We start from the raw sequence: 22,486 nt of genomic DNA, 5'->3' as shown, positions 1-22,486 counted from the left end.
TTCTTTCCTACATGAGTCTTATTTTTTACAAACTGTTTTCTATTTGAAAGGTAAAGATTTAAACCATTTGAAATTTTTTATTCCAATATCTTTAACCTTTTTGCATTAGATTTATGGTGAAGAGTGCACTCGGAATAAAAGACACCGCAAAGTCGTCCACTTTTGCTTCATACTTAGATATTTTATTGAAATTAGATATCAACGACAAACTAAAAACTCAATTTTATGACAAACGGGATGATTTCAGTTTCGCCATCGTCAACTTCTCATATTTATGTAGCAAAATTCCATTATCACCTGCATATAGTGTTTATATCTCTTAACTGATTCGATACACAAGAGCTTGTTCTGCGTATGGTCAGTTTTTAAATCGAGGCACGCTACTGACAAACAGGTTGATGGTGAAGGGGTTCCAACAGTCTCGTTTAAAGTCAGCATTTCGCAAATTCTATGGTCGTTATAACGATCTAGTTTGCCAATACAACCTATCATTGTGTCAAATACTGTCTGACGTGTTTCATACAGATTGTTAGGCCGTTTTTGACACACTGATGTTGACTACGGATAACTCCGTTTACCTGATCAAGATATATGGCTTTCGGCGGGTATGATCGGTCGACAGGGGATGCTTATTCCTCCTGGGCACATGGGCTCACCTCTGGTGTGTCCAGGGGTCCGTATTTGCCCAACTTCATCACTGTTCTTATCCTCTCCTTTCATTTTCTGTAGCCTTCCTCCATTGAAACATTGTGTTCTGTGGGGATCCGGGTTAGCATAGGTCCTCAGTACCTCATCATTGTAATAGGCGACTAAATGGGGCGGTCCTTCAGATGAGACCGCAAAAAACCGAGGTCCCGTATCACAGGTGTGGCACGATAAAGACCCTTCCCTCCTCAAAGGTCGTAAACGCTGACCATATGCCTAAATTTTGCAGCGATTCACCGGCAATGGTGACGTCTCCATATGAGTGAAACATTCTTGAGAGGGACGGAAACCTGCTGTGACACAAGATCTCGGTTTTTGCGGTCTCATCCGAAGGACCGCCCCATTTAGTAGCTTCTTACGACAATCAAATGGTACTGAAGTTCTACTTTAATCCGGATCCCCATGGGATGGATAAAAAGGGGAATGCAACGATAAAACACAATAACATGTATATAAAATTAAATGACAGTATGACATAAGATCTTATATCTGTACAATTATCGAAATAAAACACTATAATTAAGGTAAAAAAAAAATTATAATTAAAACAGTCACAGTTTATGCATGTTAGAATCTAAGAAGCTAATTGATAATGAGTTTTAAGACGTTTTCTTGAAAATTTTAAGAGAGGATTACTTCTTGATGTCACTTGGAAGGTCATTCCAGAGATGTGCTGCAGCTCAGCTGAGTTGGCGTTCGTATTTTTTGTCCTGATCTTTGGCACCACAAGTCGTGACTTCGATTCATGTGAAGATGTGAGCGATAGATTTACATGCAGGAGATCAAGTGTGCACAGCATCCTTTGTACAAATTGATCTCTATATGAAACCATATTAAATATCCATCATTGAACATCTCAAACAAAGTACACGTGATATTGAAAGTCGCCTTATTTTTGCACAATGGATGGAGAACAACTTTAAAAATGTTGATGACATTTGGTTTTCTGATGAAGTTATTTCTACTTAAATGGGATCGCAAATTTACAAAATGTCTGTCACTGGGATAGTGAGAAACCAAGTCTGTATCAGGAGAACCTTTGCAAGGGGAAAAGTGACAGTTTGGATTCGTTTGAGTTCAACAGGGTAATCAGACCTTTCTTCTTTGTAAACAAAAATGGCGATACACAGTGAACAGCATTCATTACCTTGACGTTCTAAAGAAAAAGTCCTTTCGATTTTAATCAGAAAAGCCATATCATAAATCCAAAGGAAATCTGGTTTCAACAGAATGGGGCGACCACTCAGACTACCCGAGTTGTTACGAACTGGTTGCATGAAACATTTGATGGAAACTTCATTTCTTTCAAAAACTTTAAACATATGGCCCCCTCATTCCCCTGACCTGAACCCTCTTGATTTCCTTTCATGAGGGTATCTGATCGGGTACACAATCCATGACTCTGTAACAGAATTCCAAAGAAATGCGGAAGATTTCAGCTGAGAAGTCTGCTGTTGTCAGGAATTTCACGCACATATTGGACATTGTTATTGCTAAAGGTAGTCAATTAGAGCATATTCTGTGCATTTTTTCCGATTTTTTAAATAACACTCACTCTGTAATATGTTTTTACAAATTTTATGCAAAAAATCTACATTATATAAACTCATAAAATTGCATTTGTTTTGTTGTTAGGAAAACCAAATCAAAAGTTTATGTGCGAATATTATTTATATGCAAAAATCTTAATTTATATGCAATCAAGATTTATGGAACATACATCAAAGGTTTGCATATAAATAATACGATTATTAGATCTATTGAACATACATTAAAATTTATCGTATATAAAGGTCCGTTGAAATCCGGGATAGAATAGGTCCTCAGTACCCCTTGGTTGTCTTAAAAGGCGACTAAATGGGGCGGTCCTTCGAATGAGACCACAAAAACCGAGGTCCCGTGTCACTGTAGGTGTGGCACAATAAAGATCTATCCCTGCTCAAAGGACGTTAGCGCCGAGCATAGGCCTAAATTTTGCAGCCCTTCATTGGTAATGGTGACGTCTCCATATGAGTGAAATTTTCTCGAGAGGGACGTTAAACGATTTACAATCAATCAATCATGTATAAAGATTTTCGCTTTGCGTAATGTACTCAATCAATAAATTTATCCATGACAATACAGCGGATTTTCATTTTAGTTTTACCTAAATATATTCCTGTTTAATGTTTTCATCAAATCTATACATCAAAACATTTACAGAATTTTTCAAGAGACAAAAAAATAAATAAATAAAAGAAACAACTAAATGAATTACACCATATTTGCAGAAATACATACATTCTAGAATACATGTACAGCTAATTTACATGTATTCTGTAGAATGTACGTATGTACAATATATGAATATGCTAGTATTAAGAAATAACACAGAATGTTAGACCCTATCGAAATATTCTCACAATATTAAACGTAAATGTTGACAATTCACACGTCTTCACATGACCTACAAAAGATTTGTCTGCATAAAGTTATCATACTATAGTATGTTTATAAGATACATAGCCTTGACATACCCGTGTTTCTTAGTTATAAAATCATCCTTAAAGACTTCCAACTGTGTTCAACATGATATAAATTGAAGATAAATTCGACTTTGTTCATAAAGAATCGCTAGTCACAATGAAGACGCTGTGCATGCTGTTGTTGCTGCTGACGTCTACAAACAATGCCTTTTCTTCTCTCTCAGACTCAGGTACATCTGTTAGTTTTAGAAATATCAGTTCAGTGGGTTTAAAAGTTTTATACATGAAAATTGAGACGCAAGCAACATTTTTCTTAGAATTGATATTCTACATCTAATCATTTTAAAAAGAAATTATTTATAATAATGTCGTTCTTACACATATATACCAATGTAGTTCGGTTAACATAGGTTACTATGTCATTCCTGAAAACGATCGTTATACTACTAACCTTATGACCGTCAAATATGTCAGATATGATATCATATCAAGTACGTACTACCGGGTACTGTCTGATCAATTAAAATCAATTTTGTGTTTCAGTCTGTAAATCGTCACTATGGGGCAGTATAACGGAGTCCATGATCAAAACGTCTAACCCAAGAGCAAGAGATGTCATGAATTCCAAGCTTGATTGCTGTGCTGGTGAGTATTAGGTGCAAAACGATGGTCACAGCATTCCAGTGGGAGGGGTCCTCGCTTTGAATTCTTCCCTGGAACGTGGGGGTACGATGTCAAACCCAAGTGTTGATTGTTCCTTCGTCATGTTTTACTTTTACTACTCAATCCTTGTTTATGAGGCGAGAAATTTACTTATGAGTACATTTACTCATGAGCAAATTTGCTCCTGTGTGCAAAGGTTTTACTATACGCGTTACTACAACATTAAAACGTATGACTTTTCAACACTTTACACGATCATTCCTTACGATAAATTAAAGACTATACTTTTTGACATCATAGACAGTTGCTTCGTCAGCAAAAGTGGAAAAAGGAAATATTCGTATCTAGTGATTACTGATCAGTCACCCAAAATACTTTGTTAAACACCACTTTTATTCCACGCACAAGTACTCTGATGTTGAGATAAAAAATATTCCGATGTTCCTCATTGACAATATCTTCGTGGTCTTTGGTGATCAGGACTTCCAACAGTATGTTGGAATTTCCATGGGCATGCATTGTGCTCCATTGTTAGCTGACCAGTTTTAATGTATTCGTATGAAGCAGAATTATTTTAAAATTTCTACATGAGAAAGAAAATCTTTTGCTATGGTCTTCAATTCGACATTTAGATATATCGACGACATATTATCTATTAACAATAATAATTTTCATTCATATGTCGATTCGATATATCCCTGTGAACTCGAAATAAGACACCACAGAGTCGTTCACCTCTGTTCCATACTTAGATATTTTATTGAGAGCAGATATCAAGGGCAAACTAACAACTCACCTTTATGATAGACGGGATTATTTCAACATCTCCATCGTCAACTCCACAAATTTATGTAGTAATATTCCATTATCACCTGCATATGGTGTTTATATTTCTCAACTGATTCGATACGCAAGAGCCTTTTTCTGTGTATTGTCAGTTTTTAAATCGAGGCAGGCTAATTTACCAATACAACCTATTCTGTCTGACGTGTTTCATACCGATTGTTAGGCCGTTCTTAGCACACTGATTTTGACTACGATAACCCCGTTAACCTGATGAAGATGTAGGGTCCACGGTGGGTGTAACTGGTCGACATGGGACGCTGACTCCTCCTAGGCACCTGATCCCACCTCTGGTATATCCAGGAGTCCGTGTTTACCCAACTCTCTCTTTGGTATTGCTTGTGGGAGTTATAAGATTGATCACTGTTCGTTATTTTTACCTTTCATATCAGATAATTGTTACAGTCAAAGTCTTCAGATCATCTTATTTTGCAGAATAACTGAAACTTATTTCTAGTCACCATAATTTAATCGTTAATTCTACTGCAAGCATCAAAGGTTTTAAGAAAGAGAAAAACATAGATTTATTTGATATTATGTGTGTTCTCAACATGAAAAATAGGATGAAAATTGAATATTTGTGACTTGTAATACAAAAAGTTCAAATCGTACAATTGTGGAACAGTATTGTTAGCACTCGACATAAGTTGTAATTATAACTTGAAATATGTAGATTCATCAAGAACCTGCGTAGCTGACCATCTGTATTCTGATCTTTCGTTACCTTGACAATCCCATTTAGATTGGCTAAACAAGCTTTCATCACCTGTACCAGCACAGTGCGTTCGAGTATTGTGTTATTCCCTGACGTTGTTCAAATTTTCAGATGCAGCCATAATCATCATCAGGTCAATTGGCTTATCTTCAGATTTTTCATTAGCGGTACTAAAGCTATCCATCATTGATTGATGGCAACTTCCCATTTTTTTGGTATTCGCTTTTCTTGTAATTTCACCTTTTCGTTGTCTTCAAGTGAATAATAATTTTCTTGTTCTGTTTGATTTCCGAGTCTGTGTTTCTTCTTTATTGTCTCCCTTTTCATTTGCTTCAGTTGAACCATTTACCTTCTTCCGAGGGTTTTCTGGAATCCGAATCTGTGGTTTATCACAGTCTGTGGTCTCCTCTGCGTCTTTAGCATCATCTTTGGCTTGCTGATTCTAGGATTGTCGTTGAAAGGGTTGAAGCTGAAGTTGTCTAGTATATCATGATCCTCGGCTTTATTATTCTCACTTGAATTGCTTTGTCCCAAATCTGCAAGTTTTCAATAACCTGAAAGGGGGAAGATGCAGGCCTGTTTCCTAAAATTGAATCTAGCTCCTCAAAAAAGTTACAAGTCTTTCTACCTCTCCTGCTTTTCTTATGTTTACCTTTACATTCTCTGTATGGCCTGTATGAATACGTATTTTGGACGGATCTGAAGTCTTTTCAAAACGCCTGTCCGTCATTTGCATCTGTCTTACAAATTGGTCCATTATGAACCAGTGGGTTATCTAGCTATTCCTCTATGCTGTGTTCTCCCCAAACAGATAGAAGAGTTTTTATTTATTTGTCACTCCATGACATACCTCTCTTTTCCCCATCCCCTCTTCTTTTTAGAGGTCATCCTTGAAACACAATGCACTCACAATATTTGTAAGGTCAAGAAAATGTGATGATGCAATAAATAATCATGCGTTAACTATATTGGTACTTTTTTACTTTTACTTTTTACTATTGGTAATGCTACAAATAGTGATGATATAATACAATCACTGATTTGCTTTTGGATGTAAAGTTTACTATGCGTTCATACGACCAAATTTGCCAACAGGAGCAGAGAATTAATTTTTGCGCACAAGAGTAAATATAGTTGCAACTATCCCTGACTAGGTGTAAATATGCTTACAAGAGTTGCAAGTGTGTTTATACAGCGAGATATGCTTACATAAGTATATATATATATATATATATATATATATATATATATATATATTTATTCATGTACCGGGGTATATATATATATATATATATAAATTATTTGCATATGAGTAAAACTCGCCGTATACAGAGGGCTTAAGATATACCCTTGCCTGTTAATTTGTCTTTAGCTTTACATATATGTAAGTAGGTACGATCATGCTTGTTACATCTAACGCTATTGTTTACTGGGTATAAATTTTATACAATATATACGTGTATATCCAGTAATCTACAGCATTATATTTAACAAGGAGTAATCGGGCAATCTATACAAGTAAATACCCCCGTGGGCTGGTTCGTTCTTTAAATCAAAGATGAATTCTATCATAGCCATATCTCACAGTGGGTGTGGCTGGTTAACGGCGGATGTGTACTACTCCTGGACCAAGTTGCACAAAACTGAGAGTTAACGTCTAGTTATCACGAAATAAATGTAAGAATTAATGACAAGTTAACTGTTAGTTAACGTTATACTTAATCCTGGACATCTAATCCCACTTCTTGAGTCTCTGTTAGCTATAGTTTTAACACGGTATTCGTTATAGGATTCATGAGATTGATCATGTTTCCTTATCTTCACTTTTCATCATCAAGCAAATTCTGTAGTTCCTCTCTCACTGTTGAAAGTAACATTTTCAACTAAAACCCACAGATGTAATGAGAAATTATGGAAGTTAAGAGAGTAAAGTATGAAAAGCAATTTAATAGAAATTTGCAAAGTAATACCCCACCAACGTTGTTCATGATAAAACTCTGAATTTAGATCTGTGTATACTACGCTTTGAAATTGATTTGTAAGTTTAAGTAATGAATTTCATTTTTGAAAATACATTCATATTTTCAAAAATGAAATGCATTTCTTATATTTACCTTCATGTATTCATTTCTGCCGAAAGTCCTAGTCGTTATAATAGAGGTACTATATTTATAAAGATTACTACGCGTTTTGGTCACAAATGCATCGCATTCATGAGGAAATGCTATCATTACAGTTAGTAATGCTATGAAAAGCAAAATCAATGGAAATATAAATATTATGAAATATTTCTTCAAATGGCATCTTCTGTTGTTTTTGGATGTATGTATTAAAAAAAGCTTAGTGAAATGCCTATCTCAAAAAATGACATTTTATGTTGTTTTGAATGCAGATATTCAAAAAGCGTCACAAAATGCCTAACTCTTGATGAAATACTTATAGGCAGAGATAGAGGGGGGGGGGGGGGGAGGGGTGATGATTCACACACGTCAAACACTCAGTGGATTGAGGTGGACTTCATGCATTTCTATCCTCGTTATTTCTACAAAACAAATTGACTCTCTACTTCACTGTTTAAGATGATTGACTGATACTTACTAACTTTCTAAATACATACATATATATAAATCGAAATGTGAAAAGGAATTTTAAGGTGGTGGACAGAAGAAAAAGACCCAATGAAAGAACCTTTGGGTTTCATGTACCATACATGTAGATGAAGGTTATCGTGGGGTGAGAGGTGAAATGAAATAGAAATTGAAAAAGTAAAGAAGTTTATCCCACAAACACTGTCCATGCAAATATGTGAATAATATATAGATATGTTAAGCACGTCTTGTTATCATCGGTGTTACACTGAAATTGCTTTACATATTATGAAATATCTCAAAAATGACATTTTAGGTTGCTTTGAATGTAGAAATTCGAAAAGCGTCACAAAATGCCTAACTCTTGGAATACTTGTAGGTAGAGATAAAGGGGGGTGGTGTGGTGATTCACACACGACTGACACTCAGTGGATTGAGGTGGACTTCAACCAAGGCGTAGGGATACGTGGTATCGTTATTCAGAAGCCTGAGGATGTTCACCGTGGTTATGTGACGTCTATTTCTATTGAGTTCATGCTGAAGGGATCAACATCTTGGCAATATTTCTCCTCAGATCCTCGTAATCCACAGGTAAATGACATCTCGTTTAACATCTATTGGTAAATATTTTGAGTGTTTACGTAATGATTCTGCAACATATAAATTTTGCATAAATATTCAGACCAGATTTACATATATCTTTGCTTGAAAAATTCTCGTTAGGGTCACCATGTGTAAAATTGAGATGGGATGATAGGGTTGGGAAAAGAATCATAATAGCTTCGAACGCGGAAATTGAAAAACCATATACATGTATATATATTTTTGTAGACACTGAAAGAACATATTGTAATATAATTTGCCTGCATTCTTAATATATTTTGTAGGCAATGGAAACTCTCGGACAAAGTGTAGATTCTACCTCAATTTATTTAAATCCTGGAATTGCAGTTTCTAAACTTAAAATCAACATCCTCAAATACCAGAAGAGTCCATGCTTACGATTTGACTTGCTAGGGTGTAAAAATTATGAGGGTAAATACTTTTTAGTTTTACAATATTGGATCTGTTAAATATTTACTGATATGAAGAATACACTGATCCATCTTCTAATTTTCAGACCTGTGTCCCAATGCCTGTTTGAATGGAGGACAGTGTGTCTCAGAATACATATGCGCATGCTCAAACAATTACAACGGAGATAGATGCGAAAACCGAAGTAAAACTATAATAGCTAATATTCTACTATAACTTTAATGATTATAGCCTGTAAGGGTTATTCAACGTGTTGTTAGCATATCTAAGATTTATTTCTCTACTTTGAATATTTTGTAATACTCTGTATTCACACATGAATTAAAATTTATTAAATCTGAAATGAAATCTAGCTTATTTACATCTTCTTTTAATTCTGAAATCATCACTATTTCAGTTTCAAATGTTGGTGAGTATTCTGGCACTTAGTGATTTTTCAATCAAGTAATATCACATTGATGTTCTTCCGCAAGTGGAATAGTCAAATTTAGCATATTATGGATAATGAAGGGGAAGTAAAAACTGTGACAAATTTTACAGTATGTGACACTGCACTTGGACTGGAGAGCGGAAGTATAACAGACAGTATGATATCAGTGTCATCATCTACAACAGGCAAACCGAAACAGAAGGTCCGATACAATTGTTGTACAGGTAGCGTTAATGTATATTTCACCTCTCTATTCGCATATACAAACTATCACTAGGTTGAATGCTGCCTGACGTGCTTCATACCCATTTTCAAGCTGTTCTTTATGTAATGATTTTGACTACGGATTATTCCGTTTACCTGATCAAGATATAGGCTTGACAGTGGATGTGATCAGTCAACAAGGGATGGTTACTCCTCCTAGGCATTTGATTTTATCTCGCATTTCCAGGGATCCTTGGTTTTCTTACTCTTAATTGTATTTATGGGATTCATAACTGTTTGTAATCTCCACTTGTTTATTCAATATTTCTATTAAAAATTACATATAAACATTTATACTATGGATCGATACATTTTAGGCGAAGACAACGGAGCGTGGTGTCCTAGGTCCAATGATCCACATCCTTGGCTTGAGGTTACACTAGCAAAACCCATGGCTGTGTCTGGACTTTATTTTCAACACCCTAGTCAGAAGGATTCACACACTTATCCAAGCATATTCATGAAGAGCTTTCAGCTGAAATTTATTTCAGCTCTAGATCCGCTAAGAGAATGGAGAAGCTTTAATGAGGTATATGATAAGAATTCAATTGACGAAACTTGCATATTGTTGCAGGAAATGCAATCATATATATGAAACATTATGGGATTGTTTCAGCATATCCCTTCAATTTACAACTCCACATTGTACTACAATATCGGTTTGGATCCCTATCTTGTCACGGATGCAGTTAGAATCTACCCAGAAACTTACACAACGGCGCCCTGCTTTAGAATGGAAGTAATTGGTTGTGATCCAACAGGTTACTTTAATCTAAAAAATGATTATTGACATTTCTTGCTATTTGCTTTTTAAAAGCGAAATCCTATCACATGAGTAGATATGAATATTCATTATATCATTGATAATTCGGTCCTGATTGACTGAAATCCAACAAACTAGATTTTTACCTTCACAGACCAAAATGAATTTGGAATTTTCAAATTGATACGATTTAATGAAAGATGAAGATAACGCATAGTGATCAATCTCATACCTTCTATACAAAATAGAGTTGAGCAAACCCGAACCCCTGGATATACAAGATATGGGATCAGGTGTCTAGGGGGAGTAAGAATCCCTTGCCGATCAGACACTCCCGTCATGAGTACTATATCTTGATCAAGTAAACGGAGTTATCCGTAGTCAAAATCAGTGTGCCAAGAACGGCCTAATAATCTGTATGAAACAAGGCAGACAGAATTTGACCCAATAATACGTTGTATTGGCAAACGAGATTGTTATACACATGTAACAACCATAGAATTTGCGAAATGCTGACTTTAAAAGAGACTGTTGAAACCCCTGCACCATCAACTTGTTTGTCAGTAGACTGCCTGGATTTAAAACATAATATTAGTTTTGGTCATCAGGTAAGAATTCGGGTCTGTAATCACCTTCATCTAGGTCTTGACTACGAGATGATCGACCAGGTATCATTACGTTGGTTCTAATAGTCGGTTTCGATGATTTAGATAACTGATTTGTGTTATTAAATAATTATTGATATTTTCGCGGTCAATACGAATTTTTACCCACCCGCAAAATTAAATACGAAAAATGTTATATTTACAGGTGTTTTAAATATCAATGGGAAATTTTGTGATATGACTTCAGCTTCTCCGTCGTCCACCTCCCATATTTATGTAGCAACGTTCCATTACCATCCACATATAGTGTTTATAACTATCAATTGATTTGTTACGGGAAAGCATGTTCTATGCGTGATTAATTTTTACATTGATGCAGACTACTGTCAAATAAGTTGATGTTAAAGGGATTTCAAGAGTCTTGTTTAAAGTCAACATTTTGCAAATTCTGTGATCGTTTAATGATCTAATTTGGAAATCAAAGGGTTGAAAGCTGTTTCCTGTGTTTCTTACGAATTATCTGAGCAAGATGTATGGCTTGCGGTGAATGCGGGCGGTCAGTAGGGTATGCTTACTCTTCCATGACACCATATCGTGTGTTTCCTGGGGTCCGTATTTGTCCTTATGTTTTCAGTCTTTATAGGATTTTTGAAATTGATTACTGTTTGATATCTACACCCTATAATCACACTCTTATATCATTATACCTTCTTTTTTTAGTTCTTTGTCCAAAGGACTTTTGTAAAAATGGAGGAACCTGTATGGGTCTTGGTGTCTGTAAATGCCCTAAAGGTTTTTATGGCAACAATTGTAATCAAACAGGTAAACATCGACCAATTCCATTTCTCATAATCATTTCACGAAGCATCAATCTTTTCACGAAGCATCAATCTTTTCACGAAGCATCAATCATTTCACGAAGCATCAATCTTTTCACGAAGCATCAATCATTTCACGAAGCATCAATCTTTTCACGAAGCATCAATCATTTCACGAAGCATCAATCATTCCACGAAGCATCCATCTTTTCATGAAGATCATCTGAAATGATTATTGTTGATTTCTTTATCTATAATTCCTAAACTATTCTTATATCAACAGCTTCTACGATGGTACATCTGAATTTGGAATTTACAGAAATAATTGAACACGTCATTCACACAACCATAAATATAAACTTTAATATTCATGGTGCTGTATCCCTGATAAATAGTCAAAATGGAAAAGCAATAAATCTGACAGGAAACAGCTACGTAACAGTCAACAACACGGGATTCAATTCTTGTATTAAGGACATCGACACGTGTTCTTCCGGATTTACGATAATCACCAACGTAAATCTACATCAACTCACTGACAACACCTACATTATATCCAGCGGTGGAGACTTACAGAACCATAAAGGAATAGCTTTCTTTTACGCCAATCACCAGTTACATTTCGTTGTTACTACAACATCCCGGCGATGGGTTATTGTCGTAAATAATAGTCTTTCGTTGCATGCCTGGCACCACATTGAACTCTCCTGGAGTAAAACATCGGGGTCGTCACTTGTTATTGATAATCATCTTGTTGGTTCCGTTAGTCAGCCGCTGCCAGTTGTGGCTACACAGGTGAAACCACTCACTATTGGATTTGGCTACCATCATCAAGTATCCATTTTGATGACCATTAATGGTCTGCAGACGTTCGATTCCCACAGAGAGAACTTGATAGTCAATGGACTAGTTACAAGTGAGTCTATATTCTAATTTTTATGATATCGTTATGTTGCTATAATTATCTTAATACGATATCAATTTTGGTTTATTTTTAGCTCCTGCACCAACACCATCACAACAAACAATATCCACCGCCTCTCATACGACAGACTCAAGTAAGACTCTACAAATTTGTATTTAATAATCTGAAAATGCTTGTGGAATTATTTTCTGTTACGTGCATGATTATATAAAATATGGTAGAATTACACGTATTGGGTCAAATGCTGTCTGACGTGTTTCATACCGATTGTTAAGCCGTTCTTGGCACACTGATTTTGACTGCGGATACTCCGTTTACCTGATCGGGATATAGGGCTTACGGCGGGTGTGACCGGTCAACAGGGGATGCTTACTCCTCCTAGGCACCTGATCCCACCTCTGATGTGTCCAGGGGTCCGTGTTTGCCCAACTATCTATTTTGTATTGCTTATAGGAGTTATGAGATTGATTACTGTTCGTTATCTTCACCTTGCACGTATATCAATCCAGGTCATTCGTATGTCCATATTCTATGTTGTAGTTTCGAAAAAAGCTTTTGTTACTCACAATTAAGGGTGCATGTATCTGTTACAAACAAAGGATTCCTTGTGTAGAAGGATATACATTTTTATTATAATCTGTTCCGATTATCACGAATAGAAAACGCTAAACATTCGATGAAAAGTTAGTTGTAGACAAAATCAGTGTTTGTTCGCATTTTGTCCTACGGTTATCAAATAAAGTTGTATAAACGGGCATGGATATGAAATGATTCATAATAAACTTATGAGAAGTTGTTGGTAGCATGTATTCAGAGATATAAATCCCTTTCCGATATTGAAAGTTTAAATAAACATATATAATGCTTGTTTCAGCTACAATACTAACAAATGCAGCGACAACACGAATTCCTACTACTACAGATGCTCCATCCAGTAAGAATTGCTTTGCTTCTTATATAAATATGATTTTAAACAGAATTTACCTTGTATTCTGATTCCCATTCATTTACTAAATTCCCACGAACTATCATAAACTGGCTGTGTCTTTTATAACACATAACGCACAATAAAATGATGTCCAGAGCTGAATATACTTTCTTTGATAAGAGACCCGACTACAACTCCTTCCTGTGATCAACAAACCTTGGATTTTAGTTTCAGTAAACTTCACGATAACATTCTTATTACGCCATCTTGCAATTTCACTGTCTATGGCAAACTAACTTTAACCCCAGAGCAAAACGGAAATGCAATTCTAGAACTCCACAAGCATGGGCATTATGTTGAACTGCTGAATTATGGACTAGAATGTATACAGGATATGACGAAATGTGAAAATGTGTGAAATTCTAGAACTCCACAAGCATGGGCATTATGTTGAACTGCTGAATTATGGACTAGAATGTATACAGGATATGACGAAATGTGAAAATGGCTTCACACTGAGTGCAGAAATTAAACTTCTGGACATGAATTCCACAGATAAATGGTACATATTTTCTAGTGGAAGGGATCAGGTTGGAGCAAGTGGTCTGGCTTTGTATCTTTGGCACGGTGACCTCTACTGCTCAACAAAGAAGGATAATTTTATGTGGACTGCAAAACGTAAACTTGATGTCAAGGCTGGAGAATGGCACACCTATCAAGTTTCTTGGAACAAGAAAGTCGGGTTTATCGTTTATTTGGATGAAAAAGAGTTTATGTCCCATTCAATTAAATTGCCAAATCACGACCAACCTACCATATACCCACTCTATATTGCGAATGCTCCGAACACCACTTATTCATCCACACTAATGTATATTAGGAATTTATACACATGGTCTGCATCACGTGATTCTCTTATCGGAAAAGGCTGCATTACAGGTATTGAACTTTTGTTTTAAAATTGATTTCATTTTCAGAATTTGTTTACTCCTTATAGAACCTTTCATCGGGTGAAATTCCGTCTGACGTGCTTCATACTGATTGTTAGGCCGTTCTTGTCGCACTGTTTTTGACTACGGATAACTCTGTTTACATGATCAAGATATAGGGTTCACGGCGGGTGTAACCAGTCGATAGAGGATGATTATTCCTCCTAGGCACCTGATCCCACCTCTGGTGTGTCCAGGGGTCCGTGTTTGTCCACCTCTCTATTTTGTATTGCTTATCGGAGTTCTGAGATTGATCACTATTTCTTTTCATCTATCATAAAATGAGAGTATTTTGCATTCAATAATGCAAGCTGGGTTTTTTGTAGAATACACTGTTCCTCAGACGACCAGACAACCTACAACAACAACAACTCCTGCAACAACATCAACAACAATACGAACTTCAACAGTACAATCAACAACAGTTGATAAAAGTAGGTTATCTCATAGTGGTTAAAATGCTTATTCAGTATCGATAAATAACCAATAAATTTGTCAAACTACTTTATATCATTGAGAAAAAAATGGTTAATCTTCATTTCTCACACATTGACCTCACATGCAATTGATCACAGTTTGAACAGTTTCGCTGCATTTTTGGTCTGTAAACATATGTATCCCCCCCCCCCCATCCCCCCCCATAAAACCACAAAAGGTTTAATATAAATTTGCTAAATGAAAATGTATAATAACTGCAAAAAAGAATTTGTGTTTCACTTTTCCGTTTTCCAGTGATTCCTACAGTGAAATACGCGATTTTAACCCAAATTAGCTCTTTTTGGTTTGTCTAATAAATCAACTTTTATGAAAATCGATATAAATATCTATATTGACATAAAAAAAAACATTTAAGAATTATAACATTTAAAAATTGACCAGAAGGTAGGCGGCAAAACCTAATAAATATTACATTGTATGTCAATATTCCATTTCATATTTCCCAATTCTAATTTTTTTTTACTCACAATGAACGATACCTGCTACCGACAAATAATTGTGTGTTTAAAAAAGTATATACGTGTACATATATTAATTTCTTAGTAGTTCGATTCCTAAAATATGCCAATGGTAGATGTGTACGTTTGGTTATCAAATCGGAATTTACGATGTGTGTTACTAGTATAGACTAACTGTGGCTTCTTGAAATAACGTATGTAAAACTCTCAATGGAACAGAGTAGAGTTTTGGGCGGATATGATGTGGACCTAATTGTCTGTTGACGCAAGGTAAAAGTGAATCAAATGTGACATAATTTATACTTGGTCTTTTATATAAAAATGTCCATGACTGCGTTTCCGTCTTTGAGTATTGGGAACGAGTCCCATCACATTCACGTTATTTCCTTGTGGACTAGTTAAATTTCCCACATCATATACATTATCATTGCATCCATATGGAAATGCAGTACCTAGGGTCCTGATCCAGTGATCTTCGCGTTGTCTACGAAAAGGGGTACTTAATGTTGGACTATTTGTGTGATGCAATTTCTCTCTCCAAAATCCTTACCTTGATGAACAGTATTAACTTGTCTGGTGAGTTAAAATGATTGTAAAGAAGTTTGTTACCACCATTATTTATTTGAAATCTGTGTCCCGATATTCTTTTATTAAGTGAACCCTTAGTTTCTCCAAAATGAATTAAGCCGCATAGGTTACATTCAATAGCATAGACAACGTTAGAAGATTTACAAGTCAAATTAAGTTTTGGTACAGAAACTACGTCCAGTGAGATTAGTACTGAATCAACTTCTAGTGATCAGTATATCACAAGTTTTACAATTTTTTACGGAACATTTTGAGATCGAACACATGATATCTGAAAAGGATTCATCAAAAATATGTCTTACAGGAACATGAGAATCTTTAATTTGGGTGTATGAATTTTGATTTCTGTACCAATGCTGATGATTATTTGACTGTACTTACGAAAAATCTTTGATATTCTGAATGATAATCCGAGGGACACCAACCAAACTGTTGGAGTCTGTGCCCCTTTTAGACTCTACAGAGTGACACCTTTTTATACTGGGCGACGTGTCAGCCAGTATTGTATCGCTATTGTGTATATTCATGAAAGAACATATATCGAGCGAGAACTATCCTTGGAGACAGACTGTTCACCAGCAGAGATACATGCTCGATGGTTAAATGAAAGCTGAAGATAACGAAGAGTGATCAATCTCGTAACTCGTATCAGCAATACATTTTTATATAGATAAAAAAAATCTATCTTCCCGTTGTTAAACTTCCGCATTGTTACACTTCTCAAGAACCACACGACCAGTTACATCCAAACTTTCCACATCATAGAATTATGTGGATGAAGTTGATTTTATTCAAGTCATGGGTCACTTCAATTAAATGAGTGGGTTTATATTTGAATAGTCTTCTCATGATTCTTTGAATCGCACATTATGTAAGTTGAATTTTTTTTGCTAGGTCCAGTAGGGACTCCTACGTCATTGACTGTGGATGTGCAGCCCATGACAGTAGCTGTTTCTCACAACCCACCAATAAATCACAGTAAGTACTTGTACAGTCTGTTCCTGTACTTTTACACAGAATATTATGTAAATGAAAATTTCAAAATATAAATTAAATATATAATAGTATATATGTTTTAAAATTCCTATACCTTCGATAAATTTTTCATTTCTTTATTTTTAATAAATATGATATGGTTGAAATGATGATGTTTTTTGCACTTTCAGTGGTATCAATAGAGGATATTTAATGATTTGTTGGATATAACATTTATTTCACGTGCAAGGTACGATTTGTTTTATTTTCATGAGTGAAAATATAAAACAAAATCTTGTCTCACTTTTGAAATAAATTCTACATCCAACAAGAAATCATTGAATTTTCTGTTTATTACATCTTCATGTCTTTTATTTAACTCTCTTAGCTTTGTCATTATTGTCCTTGAAACATTAAAACATGTTGCACAGAAAATATAGTAGAAAAATGTAAAATACATAAAAATCAATGTATTTGATCAATAGAATAATCTGACTTTAATCTTATTTTGGATATTCAAACATTAAGCAGGAAAAAATTGACCAAATATGTTTTTCAAAAATGAAATAGATTATGTATATCTCGGATGAATGTTCCGACAATTCACAATGTGGAAGTAATTGTGAAAATATCAAATGAATGAATTACAGTATTTCACAGTTGAAAATGTAACAAATGTATTTCCTTGCATTTATCACATTTCCTTCCTTTATACTATGTCTTTCTCATTTGCTTTCTTCTATCGCTTTATGTATGTACCGGTAAAATGATCGCGAATCGCGAATTTCCGCTTTGTTAGAGAGAACTGCGATGGATCATGTAAGGTAAGAACGTTCCTTTCACAAACAGTGGGTTTATACATACATGTTTTATAAAGCTAATTACAACCTGCATTCAAAGTGGATGCAATCATTGGTTTTTTGGGGGGTTTTGTATCAAATATTTGAGCTCCTTTTACCGATTTGTAATCTGAAAAATAGGTGCATATATTTGTGTTGATTTCAGATTCAGTCCCACCGACAACCATACGATAATTGTAGTTCGTGGCAAAGCTTTATAAAGCTTTATATTTCAGGGGTTACGCTATCCATGTAAATGCTTTGTATCACATGTACATGTAAGTATGAAAAGTCGCCATAACTTTACCTCAGTAAGACATAATACAGCTGTTAGATTTTATTCCAATTTTCAAGACTGTAAAATGTCTAAATAAAGAAGTATATTTTTCTGGATGCATTTTGAAAGAGAAATGTACATTTTTACATGTGTATATTAAATGATAAAGATGAATTATACAATATGCAATATAAAAAAATTGTTTGTTGTTAATTTCTATTGTGATTTAAAACTACTTCATCTATTTTCATTTTGCCTGTACTTTTTTGTATTGATGCAATGCTCATCCGTTCTCGTTTTAATTTTCTATTTTCAAGTTTCCGTTAACTGATATCTTATATAATTCATATATATTTTAATTGATCAAATGATATTGTATCATTTTATAAAACTGAAAGATTATGAATTCTCACTGTATAGTTTTTTATTTCAGAGAGACGAAGACCCTATATCAACCACGAAACAAAATGTTTTGTACTGCGAGTCTTTTCATTGATATTGTGTTTTTCAACTTCTAGTTATTCATATTAAGAGCAATGTTTTTGATGTAATAATTTTCATTTCGTTTCTTTCATGTAATTGTCATATAGCTGAAAAAAAATCTTATATATGATTACATTAATTTGTGTTTTACTGAGAGCGTGCATATTTATACCACTTACATGTACCTCGCTTGGCCTAACCACAATGTATAAGGTTTTTAGAATGGAAATACATGTATCTATGCAAATGAACATGCGGATCTTTTCATTATTATCAACGAAACATACCTGATCAGGATATGGGGCTCACTGCGGGTGTGACCGGTCAACAGGGGATGCTTACTCCTCTGGTGTGTCCAGGGGTCCGTGTTTGCCCAACTATCTATTTTGTATTGCTTGTAGGAGTTATGAGATTGATCACTGTTTGTTATCTTCACCTTGCACAAAGCTTTCGGTCATTAATTACAAAGTTCTGATTTGATGGTAAAATATTGGTGATATAGGCCTACTCTACAGGTCTCGTTTTACATCTTGTGTTTTGGTCGATTGTTTTCTTCCACGTTCCATTCGAGAATTTTCCCCTCGTAAAAACGTCATCACCTGAAGCGGAAGTGACATAATTTACCCTTTCATGACTCTCAAGGTTGCAGCAGTGATGGTTCTTTATCGTGCCAAAGTGACTCGGAATCGTCGTTTTAAAGATCATATTCGAAAGACCTGTACCTCTCGGCTCTAGTGCCGTGCCCCCGGCGAGGGAACAGTCACTAAGTGTGATAAACAGCCTAGGTGTGACGTACGGCGGGATCGAAAATCAACTCCGCACCTCGCGGTTGTGAGGAGAGCGTCCTAATTACTAAGATGCCTTCGAGTGCATTATGCATATGTTTGTCTTAGCATTTTTGTTATATTTCACAAGAGTGCATCTGAATGAAGCTATTCCATGGAATTTACAATCATTCCATACATACTTCGATATGATCCTAAATGAATGGCAGTGGCAATAACCAAAGTTTTCAATTTGCATTGTAAATGTTATGCCTGATCTTTGAATGGATCTAGAATAGAGTTCTTTTTAAAACACAAACACACTGTAAAATCTTTGATTTTCCCTGTTACTTTGGGATAGACATATCCATGATTGAAAAGGGTGAAGATAACAAACAGTTATCAATATTATCTATCCTGTAAAAAAAAAAAAATCGAGAACAGGTCTGGATTTCTCGAAAACATACCAAAACTTAAGTTTGAGTTTTCTTTTATTTGAACAGTCTAAATTTAAGCTAAATCTCAGACCTAAGTCCAAGTTTCTTTCGGGAAATCCAGGTCAGGGTAAATACGAACCTCTGGACACGCCAAAAGGTGGAATCAGATGTCTATGAGGAGTATACATCTCCGATTGACTGGTTACACTTGCCGTAAGCTATCTTGTAACTATAGAGTAATTCGTAGTTAAAATCAGTACCTGTAAAGAACGGTCTGACAGTTGTATGACACACGTAAGACTGCATTCGACCTAATGACAGGTTGTATCTGCAAATAAAATAATAATAAATAGCAAATAATTTGCGAATGCAGATTTCAACGAGAATATATTATACAATGTAGAAAGCAACAGAAAAGGGTTAGCCGATGATGAGCTACATTGATGTACTCCCTTATATACCTCCAGTTGATCTTATGACATTTGCTGAGAACATTACATCACATATCTTGCGATTCCTGAACGATCCGACTACCGAGCATTTTGATTGGTTAAATAATTATATTGATGAATATTTATGAGGGAGTAGTATTGGTTGAGGGAAATGATGCATTTTCAGGAAAATGTACAGTTTTATCGTATTACCTTAATAAGACTGCATATGCTGCATTTACTCCATCTGAGGACTACCTCCTGCAAAATCAAAGCTACTTCCTCATTAATTGTTTTATCCAATCAAAGTGTTCAGTAGAGGAAGCTACGTTCCAAGAATCCTGAGATCCGTGACGTAATGTTATTAGCAGACGTCATAACCGATCAAATATAATGATGAAAGAAAGAAAGTTTCGTGTCCGCACCAAAATAGAAATTGCTGATTATCGACAATTAACCAAGTCAGTGATTAAGAAGGCAAACAATTCTCATGGAACTTATCTCAGCAAATGTTATTCAATAAGTGTGATGAATTTGGCCAGTATTAAAATAATATATGATAGTCAGCTCTTTCAGTATAATAAAAAAAAAATTGGAAATTCATGGTCCCCTCTTACTTTTTTTTCTGGGGGCATAAATTTGATATTTCCATTATGTACATTAAATAACTGTGAATAGAATACTCCATTGATTTTCAGGTCGTATGTTTCGGGATAGCATATAGTATCCGTCGTGTCTGCTACTCTGTCCGTCCTACCTCATATCTCCTAAACCTTTCATTAGAAATTGATGATCATTGATTACAAATATATCTTCGAACAGGGACTTTTAGATCTATGTCATTTTGGAAAGGTCAAGGTCACTCAGAACATATACCTTATATAAGGAAAAAGTTATGTATTTCAATAGCATTGCTCATATATCACAGAAATAAAAGGCACATGGCTTTCAGACGAAGGTCATTCAAGGTGTTTTTGTAAAGGTCAATTTCACTCAGAATGTATACTTTACGTATAAACAAATCTTCATTTAAACAATATTTCAACAGTTATTGACCTTTTGGACCAAGGTCTCGCAATGTCAATTTGGTAAGGTCAAGATCACTCATAACATATACCTAATGGATTAAAAAGTTCCTTAAATCAACAGTTTTTGAATAGGTATTGATAACATATCACACAAAAATGAGTTATAGTCAAATGGCTTTCAGACTATGGTCACTCAAGGTCATTCTGTTACGGTCAACGTCACTCAACATACATATTATATATGGGAAAACTTCATTTCAACAGTACTACATTTTTCAACTTAACTTAAGATTGGTAGTGCCTTATTATTCAATACTGTTTACATGTCAATGATAAAAGCATATTGTAAATGAAAGTTTTGTGTTTTGTTTTAATTTGTGGTTGGTAATATCTCAGCTTGTAGACATTTTATTCAATGAAAAGGGAATCTGCTTGCATAAACCTTTGGTAAACATTTGTAAATTTCAGGAGTACAATATATAATCACTAAAAGTATGAAAAGTGAAGATAACGAACAGTGATCAATCTCATAACTCCCATAAGCAATACAAAATAGATAGCTGGGCAAACACGGACCCATGGATACATCAGAGGTGGAATAAGGTGCCCAGGAGGAGCAAGCATCCCCTGTCGACCGTTCACACCCGCCGTGAGCCCGAAATCTTGATCAGGTAAACGAAGTTATCAGTAGTCAAAATCAATGTGCCATGAACAGTCTAACAATCGGTATGAAACACATCAGACAACATTTGACCCAATGGTAGGTTGCATTGGCAAACTAGATCTTTATAACGACCATAGAATTTGCGAAATGCTGACTTTTAACGAGACTGTCGAAACCCCTGTACCATCAATTTGCTTGTCAGTAGCTTGCCTCTATTTAAGGTTGATCAACCCTCATGTGATGTCAAAGGTTTTTGCAAAATCTTTATTTAATTGAATTTTGCACATGATAGAATTATATCTTTCAGA

The 22,486-nt window shown here is 35.2% G+C and overlaps 1 protein-coding gene across 4 annotated transcripts; it reads left to right on the top strand.

Moving 5' to 3' along the window:
* The first annotated feature begins 3,297 nt into the window (after positions 1–3,297).
* Positions 3,298–21,869, top strand: LOC125658725 (uncharacterized). 4 transcript variants are annotated; one of them, XR_008798405.1, is made up of 15 exons: positions 3,298–3,400; positions 3,714–3,815; positions 8,359–8,570; positions 8,867–9,014; positions 9,100–9,198; positions 9,412–9,668; positions 10,026–10,237; positions 10,325–10,469; positions 11,797–11,898; positions 12,178–12,810; positions 12,893–12,952; positions 13,694–13,753; positions 15,063–15,170; positions 17,175–18,372; positions 18,805–21,869. XR_008798405.1 is itself a non-coding variant. In XM_056148455.1 (15 exons), exons 6-15 carry the CDS (start codon positions 9,512–9,514, stop codon positions 18,900–18,902), a joined length of 1,659 nt encoding a protein of 552 aa, XP_056004430.1. In that variant the 5' UTR covers positions 3,298–3,400; positions 3,714–3,815; positions 8,359–8,570; positions 8,867–9,014; positions 9,100–9,198; positions 9,412–9,511; the 3' UTR covers positions 18,903–21,869. The 4 variants fall into 4 exon arrangements, 3 of the variants coding, with proteins under 3 accessions (XP_056004430.1, XP_056004432.1, XP_056004431.1); XM_056148455.1 differs by having other exon boundaries at positions 17,175–17,258; XM_056148457.1 differs by having other exon boundaries at positions 17,175–17,258; positions 17,447–21,869.
* The last annotated feature ends 617 nt before the right edge of the window (positions 21,870–22,486 follow it).

Source organism: Ostrea edulis, chromosome 9, assembly GCF_947568905.1.
Source record: "Ostrea edulis chromosome 9, xbOstEdul1.1, whole genome shotgun sequence".
In the NCBI taxonomy this organism is placed as follows: Eukaryota; Metazoa; Mollusca; class Bivalvia; order Ostreida; family Ostreidae; genus Ostrea; species Ostrea edulis.
The sequence above is the reverse complement of the archived record's forward strand: the minus strand, read 5'-3'. Positions and strand labels throughout refer to the sequence as shown.